At 41.2% G+C, this 23619-nt stretch overlaps 1 protein-coding gene across 2 annotated transcripts in view; it reads left to right on the top strand.

The window, feature by feature from the left end:
* Window positions 1–23619, top strand: part of ppp2r5d (protein phosphatase 2, regulatory subunit B', delta) — a 219395-nt gene that overhangs the window by 158072 nt on the left and 37704 nt on the right. For both annotated transcript variants that reach the window (XM_067977160.1, XM_067977157.1), the window contains exon 8: window positions 19036–19095. In XM_067977160.1, the coding sequence (XP_067833261.1) occupies window positions 19036–19095 (60 nt within the window). The remainder of the gene's footprint in view (window positions 1–19035; window positions 19096–23619) is intronic.

The following is a 23619-nucleotide window of genomic DNA, read 5'->3' on the forward strand; positions in this document are numbered from 1 at the left end:
CCAGTAACATGCAGTGAGTGGGGGATAGTTACATAATACAAATTGATTATTCCTCCAGTAACATGGAGTGAGTGGGGGATAGTTACATAATACAAATTGATTATTCCCCCAGTAACATGCAGTGAGTGGACGATAGTTACATAATACAAATTGATTATTCCCCCAGTAACATGCAGTGAGTGGGGGATAGTTCCATAATACAAATTGATTATTTCTCCAGTAACATGGAGTGAGTGGGGGATAGTTACATAATACAAATTGATTATTCCCCCAGTAACATGGAGTGAGTGGGGGATAGTTACATAATACAAATTGATTATTTCTCCAGTAACATGGAGTGAGTGGGGGATCGTTACATAATACAAATTGATTATTTCTCCAGTAACATGCAGTGAGTGGGGGATAGTTACATAATACAAATTGATTATTCCCCCAGTAACATGCAGTGAGTGGACGATAGTTACATAATACAAATTGATTATTCCCCCAGTAACATGCAGTGAGTGGACGATAGTTACATAATACAAATTGATTATTCCCCCAGTAACATGCAGTGAGTGGGGGATAGTTACATAATACAAATTGATTATTCCCCCAGTAACATGCAGTGAGTGGACGATAGTTACATAATACAAATTGATTATTCCTCCAGTAACATGCAGTGAGTGGGGGATAGTTACATAATACAAATTGATTATTCCTCCAGCAACATGCAGTGAGTGGACGATAGTTACATAATACAAATTGATTATTCCTCCAGTAACATGCAGTGAGTCGACGATAGTTACATAATACAGATTGATTATTCCCCCAGTAACATGCAGTGAGTGGGGGATAGTTACATAATACAAATTGATTATTCCTCCAGCAACATGCAGTGAGTGGACGATAGTTACATAATACAAATTGATTATTCCCCCAGTAACATGCAGTGAGTGGACGATAGTTACATAATACAAATTGATTATTCCTCCAGCAACATGCAGTGAGTGGACGATAGTTACATAATACAAATTGATTATTCCCCCAGTAACATGCAGTGAGTGGGGGATAGTTACATTAAACAAATTGATTATTCCCCCAGTCACATGCAGTGAGTGGGGGATAGTTGCATAATACAAATTGATTATTCCCCCAGTAACATGCAGTGAGTGGGGGATAGTTACATAATACAAATTGATTATTCCCCCAGTAACATGCAGTGAGTGGGGGATAGTTACATTAAACAAATTGATTATTCCCCCAGTCACATGCAGTGAGTGGGGGATAGTTGCATAATACAAATTGATTATTCCTCCAGTAACATGCAGTGAGTGGGGGACAGTTACATAATACAAATTGATTATTCCCCCAGTAACATGCAGTGAGTGGACGATAGTTACATAATACAAATTGATTATTCCCCCAGTAACATGCAGTGAGTGGGGGATAGTTACATAATACAAATTGATTATTCCCCCAGTAACATGCAGTGAGTGGACGATAGTTGCATAATACAAATTGATTATTCCTCCAGTTACATGCAGTGAGTGGGGGATAGTTACATAATACAAATTGATTATTCCCCCAGTAACATGCAGTGAGTGGGGGATAGTTACATAATACAAATTGATTATTCCCCCAGTAACATGCAGTGAGTGGGGGATAGTTACATAATACGAATTCATTATTCCCCCAGTAACATGCAGTGAGTGGACGATAGTTACATAATCCAAATTGATTATTCCCCCAGTAACATGCAGTGAGTGGGGGATAGTTACATAATACAAATTGATTATTCCCCCAGTAACATGCAGTGAGTGGGGGATAGTTACATAATACAAATTGATTATTGCCCCAGTAACATGGAGTGAGTGGACGATAGTTACATAATACAAATTGATTATTCCCCCAGTAACATGCAGTGAGTGGGGGATAGTTACATAATACAAATTGATTATTCCCCCAGTAACATGCAGTGAGTGGGGGATAGTTACATAATACAAATTGATTATTCCCCCAGTAACATGCAGTGAGTGGGGGATAGTTACATAATACAAATTGATTATTCCCCCAGTAACATGCAGTGAGTGGGGGATAGTTACATAATACAAATTCATTATTCCCCCAGTAACATGCAGTGAGTGGGGGATAGTTACATAATACAAATTGATTATTCCCCCAGTAACATGCAGTGAGTGGGGGATAGTTACATAATACAAATTGATTATTCCCCCAGTAACATGCAGTGAGTGGACGATAGTTACATAATACAAATTGATTATTTCTCCAGTAACATGCAGTGAGTGGGGGATAGTTACATAATACAAATTGATTATTCCACCAGTAACATGCAGTGAGTGGGGGATAGTTACATAATACAAATTGATTATTCCCCCAGTAACATGCAGTGAGTGGGGGATAGTTACATAATACAAATTGATTATTCCCCCAGTAACATGCAGTGAGTGGGGGATAGTTACATAATACAAATTGATTATTCCTCCAGTAACATGGAGTAAGTGGGGGATAGTTACATAATACAAATTGATTATTCCCCCAGTAACATGGAGTGTGTGGACGATAGTTACATAATACAAATTGATTATTCCCCCAGTAACATGCAGTGAGTGGGGGATAGTTACATAATACAAATTGATTATTCCCCCAGTAACATGCAGTGAGTGGGGGATAGTTACATAATACAAATTGATTATTCCCCCAGTAACATGCAGTGAGTGGGGGATAGTTACATAATACAAATTGATTATTCCCCCAGTAACATGCAGTGAGTGGACGATAGTTACATAATACAAATTGATTATTCCCCCAGTAACATGCAGTGAGTGGGGGATAGTTACATAATACAAATTGATTATTCCCCCAGTAACATGCAGTGAGTGGACGATAGTTGCATAATACAAATTGATTATTCCTCCAGTTACATGCAGTGAGTGGGGGATAGTTACATAATACAAATTGATTATTCCCCCAGTAACATGCAGTGAGTGGGGGATAGTTACATAATACAAATTGATTATTCCCCCAGTAACATGCAGTGAGTGGGGGATAGTTACATAATACGAATTCATTATTCCCCCAGTAACATGCAGTGAGTGGACGATAGTTACATAATCCAAATTGATTATTCCCCCAGTAACATGCAGTGAGTGGGGGATAGTTACATAATACAAATTGATTATTCCCCCAGTAACATGCAGTGAGTGGGGGATAGTTACATAATACAAATTGATTATTGCCCCAGTAACATGGAGTGAGTGGACGATAGTTACATAATACAAATTGATTATTCCCCCAGTAACATGCAGTGAGTGGGGGATAGTTACATAATACAAATTGATTATTCCCCCAGTAACATGCAGTGAGTGGGGGATAGTTACATAATACAAATTGATTATTCCCCCAGTAACATGCAGTGAGTGGGGGATAGTTACATAATACAAATTGATTATTCCCCCAGTAACATGCAGTGAGTGGGGGATAGTTACATAATACAAATTCATTATTCCCCCAGTAACATGCAGTGAGTGGGGGATAGTTACATAATACAAATTGATTATTCCCCCAGTAACATGCAGTGAGTGGGGGATAGTTACATAATACAAATTGATTATTCCCCCAGTAACATGCAGTGAGTGGACGATAGTTACATAATACAAATTGATTATTTCTCCAGTAACATGCAGTGAGTGGGGGATAGTTACATAATACAAATTGATTATTCCACCAGTAACATGCAGTGAGTGGGGGATAGTTACATAATACAAATTGATTATTCCCCCAGTAACATGCAGTGAGTGGGGGATAGTTACATAATACAAATTGATTATTCCCCCAGTAACATGCAGTGAGTGGGGGATAGTTACATAATACAAATTGATTATTCCTCCAGTAACATGGAGTAAGTGGGGGATAGTTACATAATACAAATTGATTATTCCCCCAGTAACATGGAGTGTGTGGACGATAGTTACATAATACAAATTGATTATTCCCCCAGTAACATGCAGTGAGTGGGGGATAGTTACATAATACAAATTGATTATTCCCCCAGTAACATGCAGTGAGTGGGGGATAGTTACATAATACAAATTGATTATTCCCCCAGTAACATGCAGTGAGTGGGGGATAGTTACATAATACAAATTGATTATTCCCCCAGTAACATGCAGTGAGTGGACGATAGTTACATAATACAAATTGATTATTCCCCCAGTAACATGCAGTGAGTGGGGGATAGTTACATAATACAAATTGATTATTCCCCCAGTAACATGCAGTGAGTGGGGGATAGTTCCATAATACAAATTGATTATTTCTCCAGTAACATGGAGTGAGTGGGGGATAGTTACATAATACAAATTGATTATTCCCCCAGTAACATGGAGTGAGTGGGGGATAGTTACATAATACAAATTGATTATTTCTCCAGTAACATGGAGTGAGTGGGGGATCGTTACATAATACAAATTGATTATTTCTCCAGTAACATGCAGTGAGTGGGGGATAGTTACATAATACAAATTGATTATTCCCCCAGTAACATGCAGTGAGTGGACGATAGTTACATAATACAAATTGATTATTCCCCCAGTAACATGCAGTGAGTGGACGATAGTTACATAATACAAATTGATTATTCCCCCAGTAACATGCAGTGAGTGGGGGATAGTTACATAATACAAATTGATTATTCCTCCAGCAACATGCAGTGAGTGGACGATAGTTACATAATACAAATTGATTATTCCTCCAGTAACATGCAGTGAGTCGACGATAGTTACATAATACAGATTGATTATTCCCCCAGTAACATGCAGTGAGTGGGGGATAGTTACATAATACAAATTGATTATTCCTCCAGCAACATGCAGTGAGTGGACGATAGTTACATAATACAAATTGATTATTCCCCCAGTAACATGCAGTGAGTGGACGATAGTTACATAATACAAATTGATTATTCCTCCAGCAACATGCAGTGAGTGGACGATAGTTACATAATACAAATTGATTATTCCCCCAGTAACATGCAGTGAGTGGGGGATAGTTACATTAAACAAATTGATTATTCCCCCAGTCACATGCAGTGAGTGGGGGATAGTTGCATAATACAAATTGATTATTCCCCCAGTAACATGCAGTGAGTGGGGGATAGTTACATAATACAAATTGATTATTCCCCCAGTAACATGCAGTGAGTGGGGGATAGTTACATTAAACAAATTGATTATTCCCCCAGTCACATGCAGTGAGTGGGGGATAGTTGCATAATACAAATTGATTATTCCTCCAGTAACATGCAGTGAGTGGGGGACAGTTACATAATACAAATTGATTATTCCCCCAGTAACATGCAGTGAGTGGACGATAGTTACATAATACAAATTGATTATTCCCCCAGTAACATGCAGTGAGTGGGGGATAGTTACATAATACAAATTGATTATTCCCCCAGTAACATGCAGTGAGTGGACGATAGTTGCATAATACAAATTGATTATTCCTCCAGTTACATGCAGTGAGTGGGGGATAGTTACATAATACAAATTGATTATTCCCCCAGTAACATGCAGTGAGTGGGGGATAGTTACATAATACAAATTGATTATTCCCCCAGTAACATGCAGTGAGTGGGGGATAGTTACATAATACGAATTCATTATTCCCCCAGTAACATGCAGTGAGTGGACGATAGTTACATAATCCAAATTGATTATTCCCCCAGTAACATGCAGTGAGTGGGGGATAGTTACATAATACAAATTGATTATTCCCCCAGTAACATGCAGTGAGTGGGGGATAGTTACATAATACAAATTGATTATTGCCCCAGTAACATGGAGTGAGTGGACGATAGTTACATAATACAAATTGATTATTCCCCCAGTAACATGCAGTGAGTGGGGGATAGTTACATAATACAAATTGATTATTCCCCCAGTAACATGCAGTGAGTGGGGGATAGTTACATAATACAAATTGATTATTCCCCCAGTAACATGCAGTGAGTGGGGGATAGTTACATAATACAAATTGATTATTCCCCCAGTAACATGCAGTGAGTGGGGGATAGTTACATAATACAAATTCATTATTCCCCCAGTAACATGCAGTGAGTGGGGGATAGTTACATAATACAAATTGATTATTCCCCCAGTAACATGCAGTGAGTGGGGGATAGTTACATAATACAAATTGATTATTCCCCCAGTAACATGCAGTGAGTGGACGATAGTTACATAATACAAATTGATTATTTCTCCAGTAACATGCAGTGAGTGGGGGATAGTTACATAATACAAATTGATTATTCCACCAGTAACATGCAGTGAGTGGGGGATAGTTACATAATACAAATTGATTATTCCCCCAGTAACATGCAGTGAGTGGGGGATAGTTACATAATACAAATTGATTATTCCCCCAGTAACATGCAGTGAGTGGGGGATAGTTACATAATACAAATTGATTATTCCTCCAGTAACATGGAGTAAGTGGGGGATAGTTACATAATACAAATTGATTATTCCCCCAGTAACATGGAGTGTGTGGACGATAGTTACATAATACAAATTGATTATTCCCCCAGTAACATGCAGTGAGTGGGGGATAGTTACATAATACAAATTGATTATTCCCCCAGTAACATGCAGTGAGTGGGGGATAGTTACATAATACAAATTGATTATTCCCCCAGTAACATGCAGTGAGTGGGGGATAGTTACATAATACAAATTGATTATTCCCCCAGTAACATGCAGTGAGTGGACGATAGTTACATAATACAAATTGATTATTCCCCCAGTAACATGCAGTGAGTGGGGGATAGTTACATAATACAAATTGATTATTCCCCCAGTAACATGCAGTGAGTGGACGATAGTTGCATAATACAAATTGATTATTCCTCCAGTTACATGCAGTGAGTGGGGGATAGTTACATAATACAAATTGATTATTCCCCCAGTAACATGCAGTGAGTGGGGGATAGTTACATAATACAAATTGATTATTCCCCCAGTAACATGCAGTGAGTGGGGGATAGTTACATAATACGAATTCATTATTCCCCCAGTAACATGCAGTGAGTGGACGATAGTTACATAATCCAAATTGATTATTCCCCCAGTAACATGCAGTGAGTGGGGGATAGTTACATAATACAAATTGATTATTCCCCCAGTAACATGCAGTGAGTGGGGGATAGTTACATAATACAAATTGATTATTGCCCCAGTAACATGGAGTGAGTGGACGATAGTTACATAATACAAATTGATTATTCCCCCAGTAACATGCAGTGAGTGGGGGATAGTTACATAATACAAATTGATTATTCCCCCAGTAACATGCAGTGAGTGGGGGATAGTTACATAATACAAATTGATTATTCCCCCAGTAACATGCAGTGAGTGGGGGATAGTTACATAATACAAATTGATTATTCCCCCAGTAACATGCAGTGAGTGGGGGATAGTTACATAATACAAATTCATTATTCCCCCAGTAACATGCAGTGAGTGGGGGATAGTTACATAATACAAATTGATTATTCCCCCAGTAACATGCAGTGAGTGGGGGATAGTTACATAATACAAATTGATTATTCCCCCAGTAACATGCAGTGAGTGGACGATAGTTACATAATACAAATTGATTATTTCTCCAGTAACATGCAGTGAGTGGGGGATAGTTACATAATACAAATTGATTATTCCACCAGTAACATGCAGTGAGTGGGGGATAGTTACATAATACAAATTGATTATTCCCCCAGTAACATGCAGTGAGTGGGGGATAGTTACATAATACAAATTGATTATTCCCCCAGTAACATGCAGTGAGTGGGGGATAGTTACATAATACAAATTGATTATTCCTCCAGTAACATGGAGTAAGTGGGGGATAGTTACATAATACAAATTGATTATTCCCCCAGTAACATGGAGTGTGTGGACGATAGTTACATAATACAAATTGATTATTCCCCCAGTAACATGCAGTGAGTGGGGGATAGTTACATAATACAAATTGATTATTCCCCCAGTAACATGCAGTGAGTGGGGGATAGTTACATAATACAAATTGATTATTCCCCCAGTAACATGCAGTGAGTGGGGGATAGTTACATAATACAAATTGATTATTCCCCCAGTAACATGCAGTGAGTGGACGATAGTTACATAATACAAATTGATTATTCCCCCAGTAACATGCAGTGAGTGGGGGATAGTTACATAATACAAATTGATTATTCCTCCAGTAACATGCAGTGAGTGGGGGACAGTTACATAATACAAATTGATTATTCCCCCAGTAACATGCAGTGAGTGGGGGATAGTTACATAATACAAATTGATTATTCCCCCAGTAACATGCAGTGAGTGGGGGATAGTTACATAATACAAATTGATTGTTCCCCCAGTAACGTGCAGTGAGTGGACGATAGTTACATAATACAAATTGATTATTCCCCCAGTAACATGCAGTGAGTGGGGGATAGTTACATAATACAAATTGATTATTCCTCCAGTAACATGCAGTGAGTGGACGATGGTTACATAATACAAATTGATTATTCCCCCAGTAACATGCAGTGAGTGGGGGATAGTTACATAATACAAATTGATTATTGCCCCAGTAACATGGAGTGAGTGGACGATAGTTACATAATACATATTGATTATTCCCCCAGTAACATGCAGTGAGTGGACGATAGTTACATAATACAAATTGATTATTCCCCCAGTAACATGGAGTGAGTGGACGATAGTTACATAATACAAATTGATTATTCCCCCAGTAACATGCAGTGAGTGGACGATAGTTACATAATACAAATTGATTATTCCTCCAGTAACATGCAGTGAGTGGACGATAGTTACATAATACAAATTGATTATTCCCCCAGTAACATGCAGTGAGTGGGGGATAGTTACATAATACAAATTGATTATTCCCCCAGTAACATGCAGTGAGTGGGGGATAGTTACATAATACAAATTGATTATTCCCCCAGTAACATGCGGTGAGTGGGGGATAGTTACATAATACAAATTGATTATTCCCCCAGTAACATGCGGTGAGTGGGGGATAGTTACATAATACAAATTGATTATTCCCCCAGTAACATGCAGTGAGTGGGGGATAGTTACACAATACAAATTGATTATTCCCCCAGTAACATGCAGTGAGTGGGGGATAGTTACATAATACAAATTGATTATTCCCCCAGTAACATGCAGTGAGTGGGGGATAGTTACATAATACAAATTGATTATTCCCCCAGTAACATGCAGTGAGTGGGGGATAGTTACATAATACAAATTGATTATTCCCCCAGTAACATGCGGTGAGTGGACGATAGTTGCATAATACAAATTGATTATTCCTCCAGTAACATGCAGTGAGTGGACGATAGTTACATAATACAAATTGATTATTCCCCCAGTAACATGCAGTGAGTGGACGATAGTTACATAATACAAATTGATTATTCCCCCAGTAACATGCAGTGAGTGGGGGATAGTTACATAATACAAATTGATTATTCCCCCAGTAACATGCAGTGAGTGGGGGATAGTTACATAATACAAATTGATTATTCCCCCAGTAACATGCAGTGAGTGGGGGATAGTTACATAATACAAATTGATTATTCCCCCAGTAACATGCAGTGAGTGGACGATAGTTGCATAATACAAATTGATTATTCCCCCAGTAACATGCAGTGAGTGGGGGATAGTTACATAATACAAATTGATTATTCCTCCAGTAACATGCAGTGAGTGGACGATAGTTACATAATACAAATTGATTATTCCTCCAGTAACATGCAGTGAGTGGACGATAGTTACATAATACAAATTGATTATTCCCCCAGTAACATGCAGTGAGTGGGGGATAGTTACATAATACAAATTGATTATTCCCCCAGTAACATGCAGTGAGTGGGGGATAGTTACATAATACAAATTGATTATTCCTCCAGTAACATGCAGTGAGTGGGGGATAGTTACATAATACAAATTGATTATTCCTCCAGTAACATGCAGTGAGTGGGGGATAGTTACATAATACAAATTGATTATTCCTCCAGTAACATGCAGTGAGTGGACGATAGTTACATAATACAAATTGATTATTCCCCCAGTAACAGGCAGTGAGTGGGGGATAGTTACATAATACAAATTGATTATTCCTCCAGCAACATGCAGTGAGTGGACGATAGTTACATAATACAAATTGATTATTCCTCCAGTAACATGCAGTGAGTGGACGATAGTTACATAATACAAATTGATTATTCCCCCAGTAACATGCAGTGAGTGGGGGATAGTTACATAATACAAATTGATTATTCCTCCAGTAACATGCAGTGAGTGGGGGATAGTTACATAATACAAATTGATTATTCCTCCAGTAACATGCAGTGAGTGGACGATAGTTACATAATACAAATTGATTATTCCCCCAGTAACAGGCAGTGAGTGGGGGATAGTTACATAATACAAATTGATTATTCCTCCAGCAACATGCAGTGAGTGGACGATAGTTACATAATACAAATTGATTATTCCTCCAGTAACATGCAGTGAGTGGACGATAGTTACATAATACAAATTGATTATTCCCCCAGTAACATGCAGTGAGTGGGGGATAGTTACATAATACAAATTGATTATTCCACCAGTAACATGCAGTGAGTGGACGATAGTTACATAATACAAATTGATTATTCCCCCAGTAATATGCAGTGAGTGGGGGACAGTTACATAATACAAATTGATTATTCCCCCAGTAACATGCAGTGAGTGGGGGTTAGTTACATAATACAAATTGATTATTCCCCCAGTAACATGCAGTGAATGGGGGATAGTTACATAATACAAATTGATTATTCCCCCAGCAACATGCAGTGAGTGGGGGATAGTTACATAATACAAATTGATTATTCCCCCAGTAACATGCAGTGAGTGGGGGATAGTTACATAATACAAATTGATTATTCCTCCAGTTAAATGCAGTGAGTGGGGGATAGTTCCATAATACAAATTGATTATTCCCCCAGTAACATGCAGTGAGTGGGGGATAGTTACATAATACAAATTGATTATTCCCCCAGCAACATGCAGTGAGTGGACGATAGTTACATAATACAAATTGATTATTCCCCCAGTAACATGCAGTGAGTGGGGGATAGTTACATAATACAAATTGATTATTCCCCCAGTAACATGCAGTGAGTGGGGGATAGTTACATAATACGAATTCATTATTCCCCCAGTAACATGCAGTGAGTGGACGATAGTTACATAATCCAAATTGATTATTCCCCCAGTAACATGCAGTGAGTGGGGGATAGTTACATAATACAAATTGATTATTCCCCCAGTAACATGCAGTGAGTGGGGGATAGTTACATAATACAAATTGATTATTGCCCCAGTAACATGGAGTGAGTGGACGATAGTTACATAATACAAATTGATTATTCCCCCAGTAACATGCAGTGAGTGGGGGATAGTTACATAATACAAATTGATTATTCCCCCAGTAACATGCAGTGAGTGGGGGATAGTTACATAATACAAATTGATTATTCCCCCAGTAACATGCAGTGAGTGGGGGATAGTTACATAATACAAATTGATTATTCCCCCAGTAACATGCAGTGAGTGGGGGATAGTTACATAATACAAATTCATTATTCCCCCAGTAACATGCAGTGAGTGGGGGATAGTTACATAATACAAATTGATTATTCCCCCAGTAACATGCAGTGAGTGGGGGATAGTTACATAATACAAATTGATTATTCCCCCAGTAACATGCAGTGAGTGGACGATAGTTACATAATACAAATTGATTATTTCTCCAGTAACATGCAGTGAGTGGGGGATAGTTACATAATACAAATTGATTATTCCACCAGTAACATGCAGTGAGTGGGGGATAGTTACATAATACAAATTGATTATTCCCCCAGTAACATGCAGTGAGTGGGGGATAGTTACATAATACAAATTGATTATTCCCCCAGTAACATGCAGTGAGTGGGGGATAGTTACATAATACAAATTGATTATTCCTCCAGTAACATGGAGTAAGTGGGGGATAGTTACATAATACAAATTGATTATTCCCCCAGTAACATGGAGTGTGTGGACGATAGTTACATAATACAAATTGATTATTCCCCCAGTAACATGCAGTGAGTGGGGGATAGTTACATAATACAAATTGATTATTCCCCCAGTAACATGCAGTGAGTGGGGGATAGTTACATAATACAAATTGATTATTCCCCCAGTAACATGCAGTGAGTGGGGGATAGTTACATAATACAAATTGATTATTCCCCCAGTAACATGCAGTGAGTGGACGATAGTTACATAATACAAATTGATTATTCCCCCAGTAACATGCAGTGAGTGGGGGATAGTTACATAATACAAATTGATTATTCCTCCAGTAACATGCAGTGAGTGGGGGACAGTTACATAATACAAATTGATTATTCCCCCAGTAACATGCAGTGAGTGGGGGATAGTTACATAATACAAATTGATTATTCCCCCAGTAACATGCAGTGAGTGGGGGATAGTTACATAATACAAATTGATTGTTCCCCCAGTAACGTGCAGTGAGTGGACGATAGTTACATAATACAAATTGATTATTCCCCCAGTAACATGCAGTGAGTGGGGGATAGTTACATAATACAAATTGATTATTCCTCCAGTAACATGCAGTGAGTGGACGATGGTTACATAATACAAATTGATTATTCCCCCAGTAACATGCAGTGAGTGGGGGATAGTTACATAATACAAATTGATTATTGCCCCAGTAACATGGAGTGAGTGGACGATAGTTACATAATACATATTGATTATTCCCCCAGTAACATGCAGTGAGTGGACGATAGTTACATAATACAAATTGATTATTCCCCCAGTAACATGGAGTGAGTGGACGATAGTTACATAATACAAATTGATTATTCCCCCAGTAACATGCGGTGAGTGGGGGATAGTTACATAATACAAATTGATTATTCCCCCAGTAACATGGAGTGAGTGGACGATAGTTACATAATACAAATTGATTATTCCCCCAGTAACATGCAGTGAGTGGACGATAGTTACATAATACAAATTGATTATTCCTCCAGTAACATGCAGTGAGTGGACGATAGTTACATAATACAAATTGATTATTCCCCCAGTAACATGCAGTGAGTGGGGGATAGTTACATAATACAAATTGATTATTCCCCCAGTAACATGCAGTGAGTGGGGGATAGTTACATAATACAAATTGATTATTCCCCCAGTAACATGCGGTGAGTGGGGGATAGTTACATAATACAAATTGATTATTCCCCCAGTAACATGCGGTGAGTGGGGGATAGTTACATAATACAAATTGATTATTCCCCCAGTAACATGCAGTGAGTGGGGGATAGTTACACAATACAAATTGATTATTCCCCCAGTAACATGCAGTGAGTGGGGGATAGTTACATAATACAAATTGATTATTCCCCCAGTAACATGCAGTGAGTGGGGGATAGTTACATAATACAAATTGATTATTCCCCCAGTAACATGCAGTGAGTGGGGGATAGTTACATAATACAAATTGATTATTCCCCCAGTAACATGCGGTGAGTGGACGATAGTTGCATAATACAAATTGATTATTCCTCCAGTAACATGCAGTGAGTGGACGATAGTTACATAATACAAATTGATTATTCCCCCAGTAACATGCAGTGAGTGGACGATAGTTACATAATACAAATTGATTATTCCCCCAGTAACATGCAGTGAGTGGGGGATAGTTACATAATACAAATTGATTATTCCCCCAGTAACATGCAGTGAGTGGGGGATAGTTACATAATACAAATTGATTATTCCCCCAGTAACATGCAGTGAGTGGGGGATAGTTACATAATACAAATTGATTATTCCCCCAGTAACATGCAGTGAGTGGACGATAGTTGCATAATACAAATTGATTATTCCCCCAGTAACATGCAGTGAGTGGGGGATAGTTACATAATACAAATTGATTATTCCTCCAGTAACATGCAGTGAGTGGACGATAGTTACATAATACAAATTGATTATTCCTCCAGTAACATGCAGTGAGTGGACGATAGTTACATAATACAAATTGATTATTCCCCCAGTAACATGCAGTGAGTGGGGGATAGTTACATAATACAAATTGATTATTCCCCCAGTAACATGCAGTGAGTGGGGGATAGTTACATAATACAAATTGATTATTCCTCCAGTAACATGCAGTGAGTGGGGGATAGTTACATAATACAAATTGATTATTCCTCCAGTAACATGCAGTGAGTGGGGGATAGTTACATAATACAAATTGATTATTCCTCCAGTAACATGCAGTGAGTGGACGATAGTTACATAATACAAATTGATTATTCCCCCAGTAACAGGCAGTGAGTGGGGGATAGTTACATAATACAAATTGATTATTCCTCCAGCAACATGCAGTGAGTGGACGATAGTTACATAATACAAATTGATTATTCCTCCAGTAACATGCAGTGAGTGGACGATAGTTACATAATACAAATTGATTATTCCCCCAGTAACATGCAGTGAGTGGGGGATAGTTACATAATACAAATTGATTATTCCTCCAGTAACATGCAGTGAGTGGGGGATAGTTACATAATACAAATTGATTATTCCTCCAGTAACATGCAGTGAGTGGACGATAGTTACATAATACAAATTGATTATTCCCCCAGTAACAGGCAGTGAGTGGGGGATAGTTACATAATACAAATTGATTATTCCTCCAGCAACATGCAGTGAGTGGACGATAGTTACATAATACAAATTGATTATTCCTCCAGTAACATGCAGTGAGTGGACGATAGTTACATAATACAAATTGATTATTCCCCCAGTAACATGCAGTGAGTGGGGGATAGTTACATAATACAAATTGATTATTCCACCAGTAACATGCAGTGAGTGGACGATAGTTACATAATACAAATTGATTATTCCCCCAGTAATATGCAGTGAGTGGGGGACAGTTACATAATACAAATTGATTATTCCCCCAGTAACATGCAGTGAGTGGGGGTTAGTTACATAATACAAATTGATTATTCCCCCAGTAACATGCAGTGAATGGGGGATAGTTACATAATACAAATTGATTATTCCCCCAGCAACATGCAGTGAGTGGGGGATAGTTACATAATACAAATTGATTATTCCCCCAGTAACATGCAGTGAGTGGGGGATAGTTACATAATACAAATTGATTATTCCTCCAGTTAAATGCAGTGAGTGGGGGATAGTTCCATAATACAAATTGATTATTCCCCCAGTAACATGCAGTGAGTGGGGGATAGTTACATAATACAAATTGATTATTCCCCCAGCAACATGCAGTGAGTGGACGATAGTTACATAATACAAATTGATTATTCCCCCAGTAACATGCAGTGAGTGGGGGATAGTTACATAATACAAATTGATTATTCCCCCAGTAACATGCAGTGAGTGGACGATAGTTACATAATACAAATTGATTATTCCTCCAGCAACATGCAGTGAGTGGGGGATAGTTACATAATACAAATTGATTATTCCCCCAGTAACATGGAGTGAGTGGACGATAGTTACATAATACAAATTGATTATTCCTCCAGTAACATGCAGTGAGTGGACGATAGTTACATAATACAAATTGATTATTCCCCCAGTAACATGCAGTGAGTGGGGGATAGTTACATAATACAAATTGATTATTCCCCCAGCAACATGCAGTGAGTGGGGGATAGTTACATAATACAAATTGATTATTCCCCCAGCAACATGCAGTGAGTGGGGGATAGTTACATAATACAAATTGATTATTCCCCCAGTAACATGCAGTGAATGGGGGATAGTTACATAATACAAATTGATTATTCCCCCAGTAACATGCAGTGAGTGGGGGATGGTTACATAATACAAATTGATTATTCCCCCAGTAACATGCAGTGAGTGGGGGATAGTTACATAATACAAATTGATTATTCCCCCAGTAACATGCAGTGAATGCGGGATAGTTACATAATACAAATTGATTATTCCCCCAGTAACATGCAGTGAGTGGGGGACAGTTACATAATACAAATTGATTATTCCCCCAGTAACATGCAGTGAGTAGACGATAGTTACATAATACAAATTGATTATTCCTCCAGTAACATGCAGTGAGTGGACGATAGTTACATGATACAAATTGATTATTCCACCAGGAACATTCAGAGAGTGGGGGATAGTTACATAATACAAATTATGTGTGTTAGGTTAATCCCAGTCACTTGCAGCAGTGCGGTCTCCAGACGTGATTGACTGGGGATTTCTCCAGCATCGGCATTCTGGCCGGGAATATTGGTGTCACTATGTGTCATCCTAGCTCGTTGCTGGTTAGATTCTACCACTCTCTTCAGTTATAATGTTAGGGATTTTGAATTCTGTTCTTTGTGTATTCGATTATACTGACGCAGGGCCTTGTACAAGCTCTGTATCTTGTCAACTGTGTTCCTGGTGCTACTGCTTACTTACCTGGTCGGTTCTCTCCATTACTGGCACCATGTTCCAATTAAATGGCAACTTGATTTGCAGTCTCATCTGCTTGAAATAAATCTTTGACTAGCAGCATTACACGTGTCTAATACTCAGCATGCAATTCTATCAAACTCTCTGCACAGTTTTAAATTTCCAAAAAACAAATCCCTCAAATTGAAGTGCAAGTCCAGATGTTAATGGATGTGTGCTGAAGCGCTTCCATCTGTGGAAAGTGGCTGATTAATATGTTGTATTATTTGATTATCCTGTGTTAAATTTTGTGCCCTGAGTGAATAAATTTCTCTCTTCCATGAATTAAGCAGTCTTCCCTACCTGATTGTTTAATGGATACTGGACTCCACAGACCAACGAGGTCCCAGGGTTAGCTGCTGTTCCTGGTCTGTGCCAAGTCAGCTGATCTCAGCTGGTGTAGCAGTTGGGGTGCTGCAGTTGGCTTTAGGGCCCCCAGGCTGAGGGGACGAAAAATCTGCTGCTGTTCTTGCTCCTGTTCACTACCTAATGGCCCTTTCTGGGAATTGAAGTGCACTTGTATGGGCATTTGAGTGTGGACAGGATTGTGCTTGGCCCTACTGCCCCGTCATTTCAGACCCAGTAGCCTCCTGATCGCTGCCTCGACTTGCAGATGAAGATCTGCAGATCCAAGTACTGGAGGGGCCCTCGTGCGCCACCATCAGGAGAGGAGGGGGAAACGTCGATGGGATGTGTTGACTTGTGAAGTTCATGCTTGATGACTAGTTGGCCGCACTAAACTTGGGGACCTTTCACTTTCTTTTCAAAATCGTGATTCCACCTGAAGGTTGGAGGACCAGTTGCCCCAGCTGGTGCTGTCCCCTCCTAGTTGCTTGTTTGAGGTCCAGGTGCTGTCCCCTCCTAGTTGCTTGTTTGAGGTCCAGGTGCTGTCCCCTCCTAGTTGCTTGTTTGAGGTCCAGGTGCTGGCTGCTCTGCTATGCATTTCTAGCATTTTGATTTTAATCTGATTTCCAGCATTCGTGGTTTCTTGTTTGGTTTTTTTTAGTTGCTATTAAATCTTGATATGGAGTGTGCTGACACGCCCTCAATCATAATCTCCTGTTCAGAAATATCTATGATGTGGAGATGCTGGTGATGGACTGGGGTGGACAAATGTAAGGAGTCGCACAACACCAGGATATAGTCCAACAAATTTATTTGAAATCACAAGCTTTCGGAGCTTTTCTCCTTCGTCAGGTGAAGTGTTCACTCACCTGACGAAGGAGGACAGCTCCGAAAGCTTGTGATTTCAAATACAGCTGTTGGACTATAACCTGGTGTTGTGCGACTCCTTACAGAAATATCTAGTGCAGTATGAATACGTAATGAGTAGTTCTCCAGGGAGAATTAGAGTGTGTGGTTATTGGTGGCGCAGGATTGTGATCATCGGTCACCCCTGAAGCGAGCTGTGTTGGGTTCTCAATGATTCAGATCAGTCAACAGGCCCAGGCTGCGTTCCCACATTTGCAACCATGAGGAACGTTGTACCTGACCATTCTTGTGTGCTGATGTAAATATTGACGTCAGTGAAGCTTTTAAGACAAAATGCAGTCAGATTTTCTACAGAAGAATCCAGTACTTTTCAGTAAAAGTATTTTTATGCCTTGCACAGATCCATTTTTTAAAATGAAAATTTCTGAAGGAAATGTTTGGGTGTTTTCATCATCATCCCGTTCAGTTCCCACCAGAAACCTTGAGGCTTGATCACTGACTCTATCTCCCTCGCTGGCTACACCTTGTCACCTCGATGCTTGATTTCTTCCACATTCTCCTTGCCAGCCTTCGTTCCACCCTATCAAACCCTTGTGCGTGCGTGTGCACGCGCACTGAGTCACTGGATAATGAAAAACATGCAAGCCTGGCTGATTTCCCCTTCCCTGGCTGAGTGTGTATTTTGCTGCTGCCCTCAGGTAAAGGAGTTTGTTCATTCTGGTTATCCTGTCTACACACTGTACAGGAAGAATCTACTGTGATAGACTTTTATATTTGTGGATTGTACCATCATCTTACACAGAACTTTATTCCAATGAATTTCTTGGCTGCATCAATGCTTGCTAAAGTTGCTGTACAGTTCCTGACCCTGGCAAACATTGCAGTACCTCATGTTGCATTAATTCAGCTAACAATGGTTGAATTATTGTTTTTCTTGGATGATTGGATTGGATATATACTTGAAAAGTATATTGAACATTGGATAAATACTTGATAAGGAGGATTTTGCAGGGTTATGGGGGGAAAAAGCTAGGGAGTGGGACTAAATTGGATAGCTCTTTCAAAGAGCTGGCACAGGCACGCTGGGCCGAATGGCCTCCTGTATGATTCTTTAATCCTATGATTGGTGGTGTTAAATCTTCCTTTTAACCCCATTCTTTTACTTTAGGTTTATATATGAAACCGAACACCATAATGGAATTGCAGAGCTTCTAGAGATTTTGGGCAGGTGAGTGGTGTTTTATTGAGACTCTTCTGATTTTATATAACTAGATGAACTGTGAGGATTACCCACTGTTAGATTATTGCTGGCTGTGCCTAAACAAAGTTACTGGTATCAGCGACTACGGGGAAATTCAATAATCCAGAAGGTTACGGTGACTCCATTGCCCTTTGCAAAGACAACAATGTTGTATTTCTTGTGTCTGCCAAAAAGTGAAAATTTTCCATCATACTTTTTGGAAATGTTTTCCAGCCAGTTAATCTATAAATCTAAAGCCTTGCACCATGTGGGAATGTGACGCCACACGTTTCAAAGCATCACTCGTTTGTTGGTTTAAAAAAAATTGATTGCCTCAAATCATCACGTGTGTGTGTGTGTGTGTGTGAACTGAGCGACAATCCAATTAACTAAATGGAAGCAAATCAAAAGTAGCAAAAAAAAAACCCCCAAAAATGAGTAATCAATAGAAAACTGACCATCCAAAACCGTGGATTGCTTTTCAAAGACACAAGTATTACAAAGTTGATCAGTCAAAATTGCTCAATTTCTTTGCACTTTTTGGCTGCCATTTATCTTCACTTATTAGTATATACTAACCTACCAGCTGTAGTGTTTGTGTCAGATGTTGATTGTAATTGTGGTACTGTTGAAAGAACCAAGGGCTCCCAACTCTTTTCCCTCCCACTTGTCCTTCTCCTCCGATTCCAATGCAAGACTCCCCAAAATATGTTCCACTTGGCCAGTGGGATGGTCAGCTCCAGGGGCAGTGGAACCGTGGGCCAGGGGATGGTCAGCTCCTGGGGCAGTGGAACCGTGGCCCTGGGGATGGTCAGCTCCTGGGGCAGTGGCACCGTGGCCTAGGGGATGGTCAGCTCCAGGGGCAGTGGCACCGTGGGCCAGGGGATGGTCAGCTCCTGGGGCAGTGGAACCGTGGCCCTGGGGATGGTCAGCTCCTGGGGCAGTGGAACCGTGGCCTAGGGGATGGTCAGCTCCAGGGGCAGTGGCACCGTGGGCCAGGGGATGGTCAGCTCCTGGGGCAGTGGAACCGTGGCCCTGGGGATGGTCAGCTCCTGGGGCAGTGGCACCGTGGGGCAGGGGATGGTCAGCTCCTGGGGCAGTGGAACCGTGGCCCAGGGGATGGTCAGCTCCTGGGGCAGTGGAACCGTGGCCTAGGGGATGGTCAGCTCCAGGGGCAGTGGAACCGTGGCCTAGGGGATGGTCAGCTCCTGGGGCAGTGGAACCGTGGCCTAGGGGATGGTCAGCTCCTGGGGCAGTGGCACCGTGGGCCAGGGGATGGTCAGCTCCTGGGGCAGTTGGAACCGTGGGCCAGGGGATGGTCAGCTCCTGGGGCAGTTGGAACCGTGGGCCAGGGGATGGTCAGCTCCTGGGGCAGTGGCACCGTGGCCCAGGGGATGGTCAGCTCCTGGGGCAGTGGCACCGTGGCCCAGGGGATGGTCAGCTCCTGGGGCAGTGGCACCGTGGGCCAGGGGATGGTCAGCTCCTGGGGCAGTGGCACCGTGGGCCAGGGGATGGTCAGCTTGAAGTAATATTTTGTCTGGGATGGTGTCGCGCTTCTTGAGTGTTGTACAGCTGCCCCATCCAGGCAAGTGGAGAATATTCCATCACACTCCCGACTTGTGCCTTGTTGGCGATGGAGAGACTTTGGGGATTCTAGAACTGAGATTCTCATTGCAGAATAACCAGTTTCTGACCTGCTCTGGTAACCATGGCAGTCATGTGTTTGGTCCAGCTAAGTTTCTGATCAGTGGTGAGCCCCAGAATGTTGATGGTGGGCGGTTCGGCGATGGTAATGTTGAATGTCATGGGGAGGTGGTTAGATTCTCTCTTGTTGGAGGTGGTCATTGCCTGGCACTTGTCTGGCATGAATGTTACTTGCCACTTATCAGCCTTGATGTTGTCCAGGACTTGCGGGCACGGACTACTTCATTATCTGAGGGGTTGCAAATTAAACTGAACACTGTGCAATCATCAGCGAACATCCCCATTTCTAACCTTATGATGGAGGGAAGGTCATTGATGAAGCAGCTGAAGATGGTTGGGCCTAGGACACTGCCCTGAGGAACTCCTGCAGCGATGTCCTGGGGCTGAGATGATTGGCCTCCAATAACCACTACCATCTTCCTTTGTGCTAGATATGACTCCAGCCACTGGAGAGTTTTCCCCCTGATTCCCATTGATGTCAATTTTACTAGGGCTCCTTGGTGCCACACTCGGTCAATTGTTGACTTGATGTCAAGGGCAGTCACTCTCACCTTACCTCTGGAATTCAGCTCTTTTGTCCATGTTTGGACCAAGGCTGTAATGAGGTCTGGAGCCGAGTGGTCCTGGCGGAACCCAAACTGAGCATTGGTGAGCAGGTTATTGGTGAGTAAGTGCCGCTTGATAGCACTGTCGACGACACCTTCCATCACTTTGCTGATTGAGAGTAAGCTGATAGGACTGTAATTGGCTGGAATAGATTTGTCCTGCTTTTTGTGGACAGGACATACCTGGGCAATTTTCCATTGTCTGGTAGATACCAGTGTTCTAGCTGTACTGGTTAGAGATGCGGCACAACAGCCGGGATGTTGTCAGGACCTGTTGTCTTCGCTGTGTCATAGAAAGTTAAAGTTACCGCTCAGAAGGAGGCCATTCGGCCCATCGTGTCAGTGCCGGCCGAAAAAAAGCTATCTAGCTTAATCCCACTTTCCAGCACTTGGTCCACAGCACTGTAGGTTACGGCACTTCAAGTGCACTTCCAAGTACTTATTAAATGAATTGAGGGTTTCTGTCTCTACCATCCTTTCACGCAGTGAGTTCCAGACCCCCACCACCCTCCGGGTGAAAAAATTTCCCCTCGGCTCCCGTCTAATGCTTCTACCAACTACTTTAAATCTATGCCCCCTGGACACTGACCCCTCTGCTAATGGAAATAGGTGCTCCCTATCCACTCTATGTAGGCCCCTCATAATTTTATACACCTCAATTAAATCTCTCCTCAGCCTCCTTTGTTCCAAAGAAAACAACCCCAGCCTATCCAATCTTTTCTCAAAGCTAAAATTCTCCAGTCCTGGCAACATCCTCATAAATCTCCTCGGTACCCCCTCTAGTGTAATCACATCTTTCCTGTAATGTGGTGACCAGAACTGTACGCAGTACTCAAGCTGTGACCTATCCAATGTTTTATACAGTTCCAGCATAACCTCCCTGCTCTTATATTCTATACCTTGGCTAATAAAGGAAAGTATCCCGCATGCCTTCTTAACCACCTTATCTATCTGTTCTGCTACCTTCAGGGACCTGTGGACATGCACTCCAAGATCCCTTTGTTCCTCTACACCTCTCAGTATCCTCCCATTTATTGTGTTCTGCCTTTCCTTGTTTGCCCTCCTCAAATGCATTACCTCACATTTCTCCTGATTGAATTCCATTTGCCACTTTCCTGCCCACCTGACCAGTCTTTTGATATCGTCCTGCAGTCCACAGTTTTCCTCCTCACTGTCAACCACACGGCCAATTTTTGTGTCATCTGCAAACTTATTGATCCAGCCCCCCACATTCAAGTCCAAATCGTTAACACATACCACAAAAAGCAAGGGACCTAGTACTGAGCCTTGCGGAACCCCACTGGAAACAGTCTTTCAGTCGCAAAAACACCCGTCAACCACTACCCTTTGCTTCCTGCCACTGAGCTAATGTAGGATCCAACTCTCCCTTGGATCCCATGGGTTTGTACTTTTTTGACCAGTCTGCCATTTGCGACCTTGTCAAAAGCCTTGCTAAAATCCACGTAGACTACATAAATGATTACCCTCATCGATCCTCCTTGTTACCTGCTCAAAAAATTCAATCAAGTTAGTCAGGCATCTACCCGACAATATGGAAATTGCCCAGGTATGTCCTGTCCACAAAAGGACAAATCCAATCCAGCCAATTACTGCCCCATCAGACTACTCTCAATCATCTGCAAAGTGATGGAAGGTGTCGTCGACAGTGCTATCAAGCGGCACTTACTCACCAATAATCTGTTCACCGATGCTCAGATTGGGTTCCGCCAGGACCACTCGGCTCCAGACCTCATTATAGCCTTCGTCCAAACATGGATAAAAGAGCTGAATTCCAGAGGTGAGGTGAGACTCACTGCCCTTGGCACCAAGGAGCCCTAGTAAAATTGAAGTCAATGGGAATCGGGAAAAACTCTCCAGTGGCTGGAGTCATACCGAGCACAAAGGAAGATGGTAGTGGTTATTGGGGCCAATCATCTCAGCCCCAGGACACTGTTGCAGGAGTTCCTCAGGGCAGTGTCCTAGGCCCAACCATCTTCAGCTGCTTCATCAATGACCTTCCCTCCATCATAAGGTCAGAAATGGGGATGTTCGCTGATGATTGCACAGTGTTCAGTTTAATTTGCAACCCCTCAGATAATGAAGCAGTCCGAGCCCGCATGCAGCAAGACCTGGACAACATCCAGGCTTGGGCTGATAAGTGGCAAGTAACATTTGCGCCAGACAGGTGCCAGGCAATGACCAT

Source organism: Heptranchias perlo, unplaced genomic scaffold, assembly GCF_035084215.1.
Source record: "Heptranchias perlo isolate sHepPer1 unplaced genomic scaffold, sHepPer1.hap1 HAP1_SCAFFOLD_131, whole genome shotgun sequence".
In the NCBI taxonomy this organism is placed as follows: Eukaryota; Metazoa; Chordata; class Chondrichthyes; order Hexanchiformes; family Hexanchidae; genus Heptranchias; species Heptranchias perlo.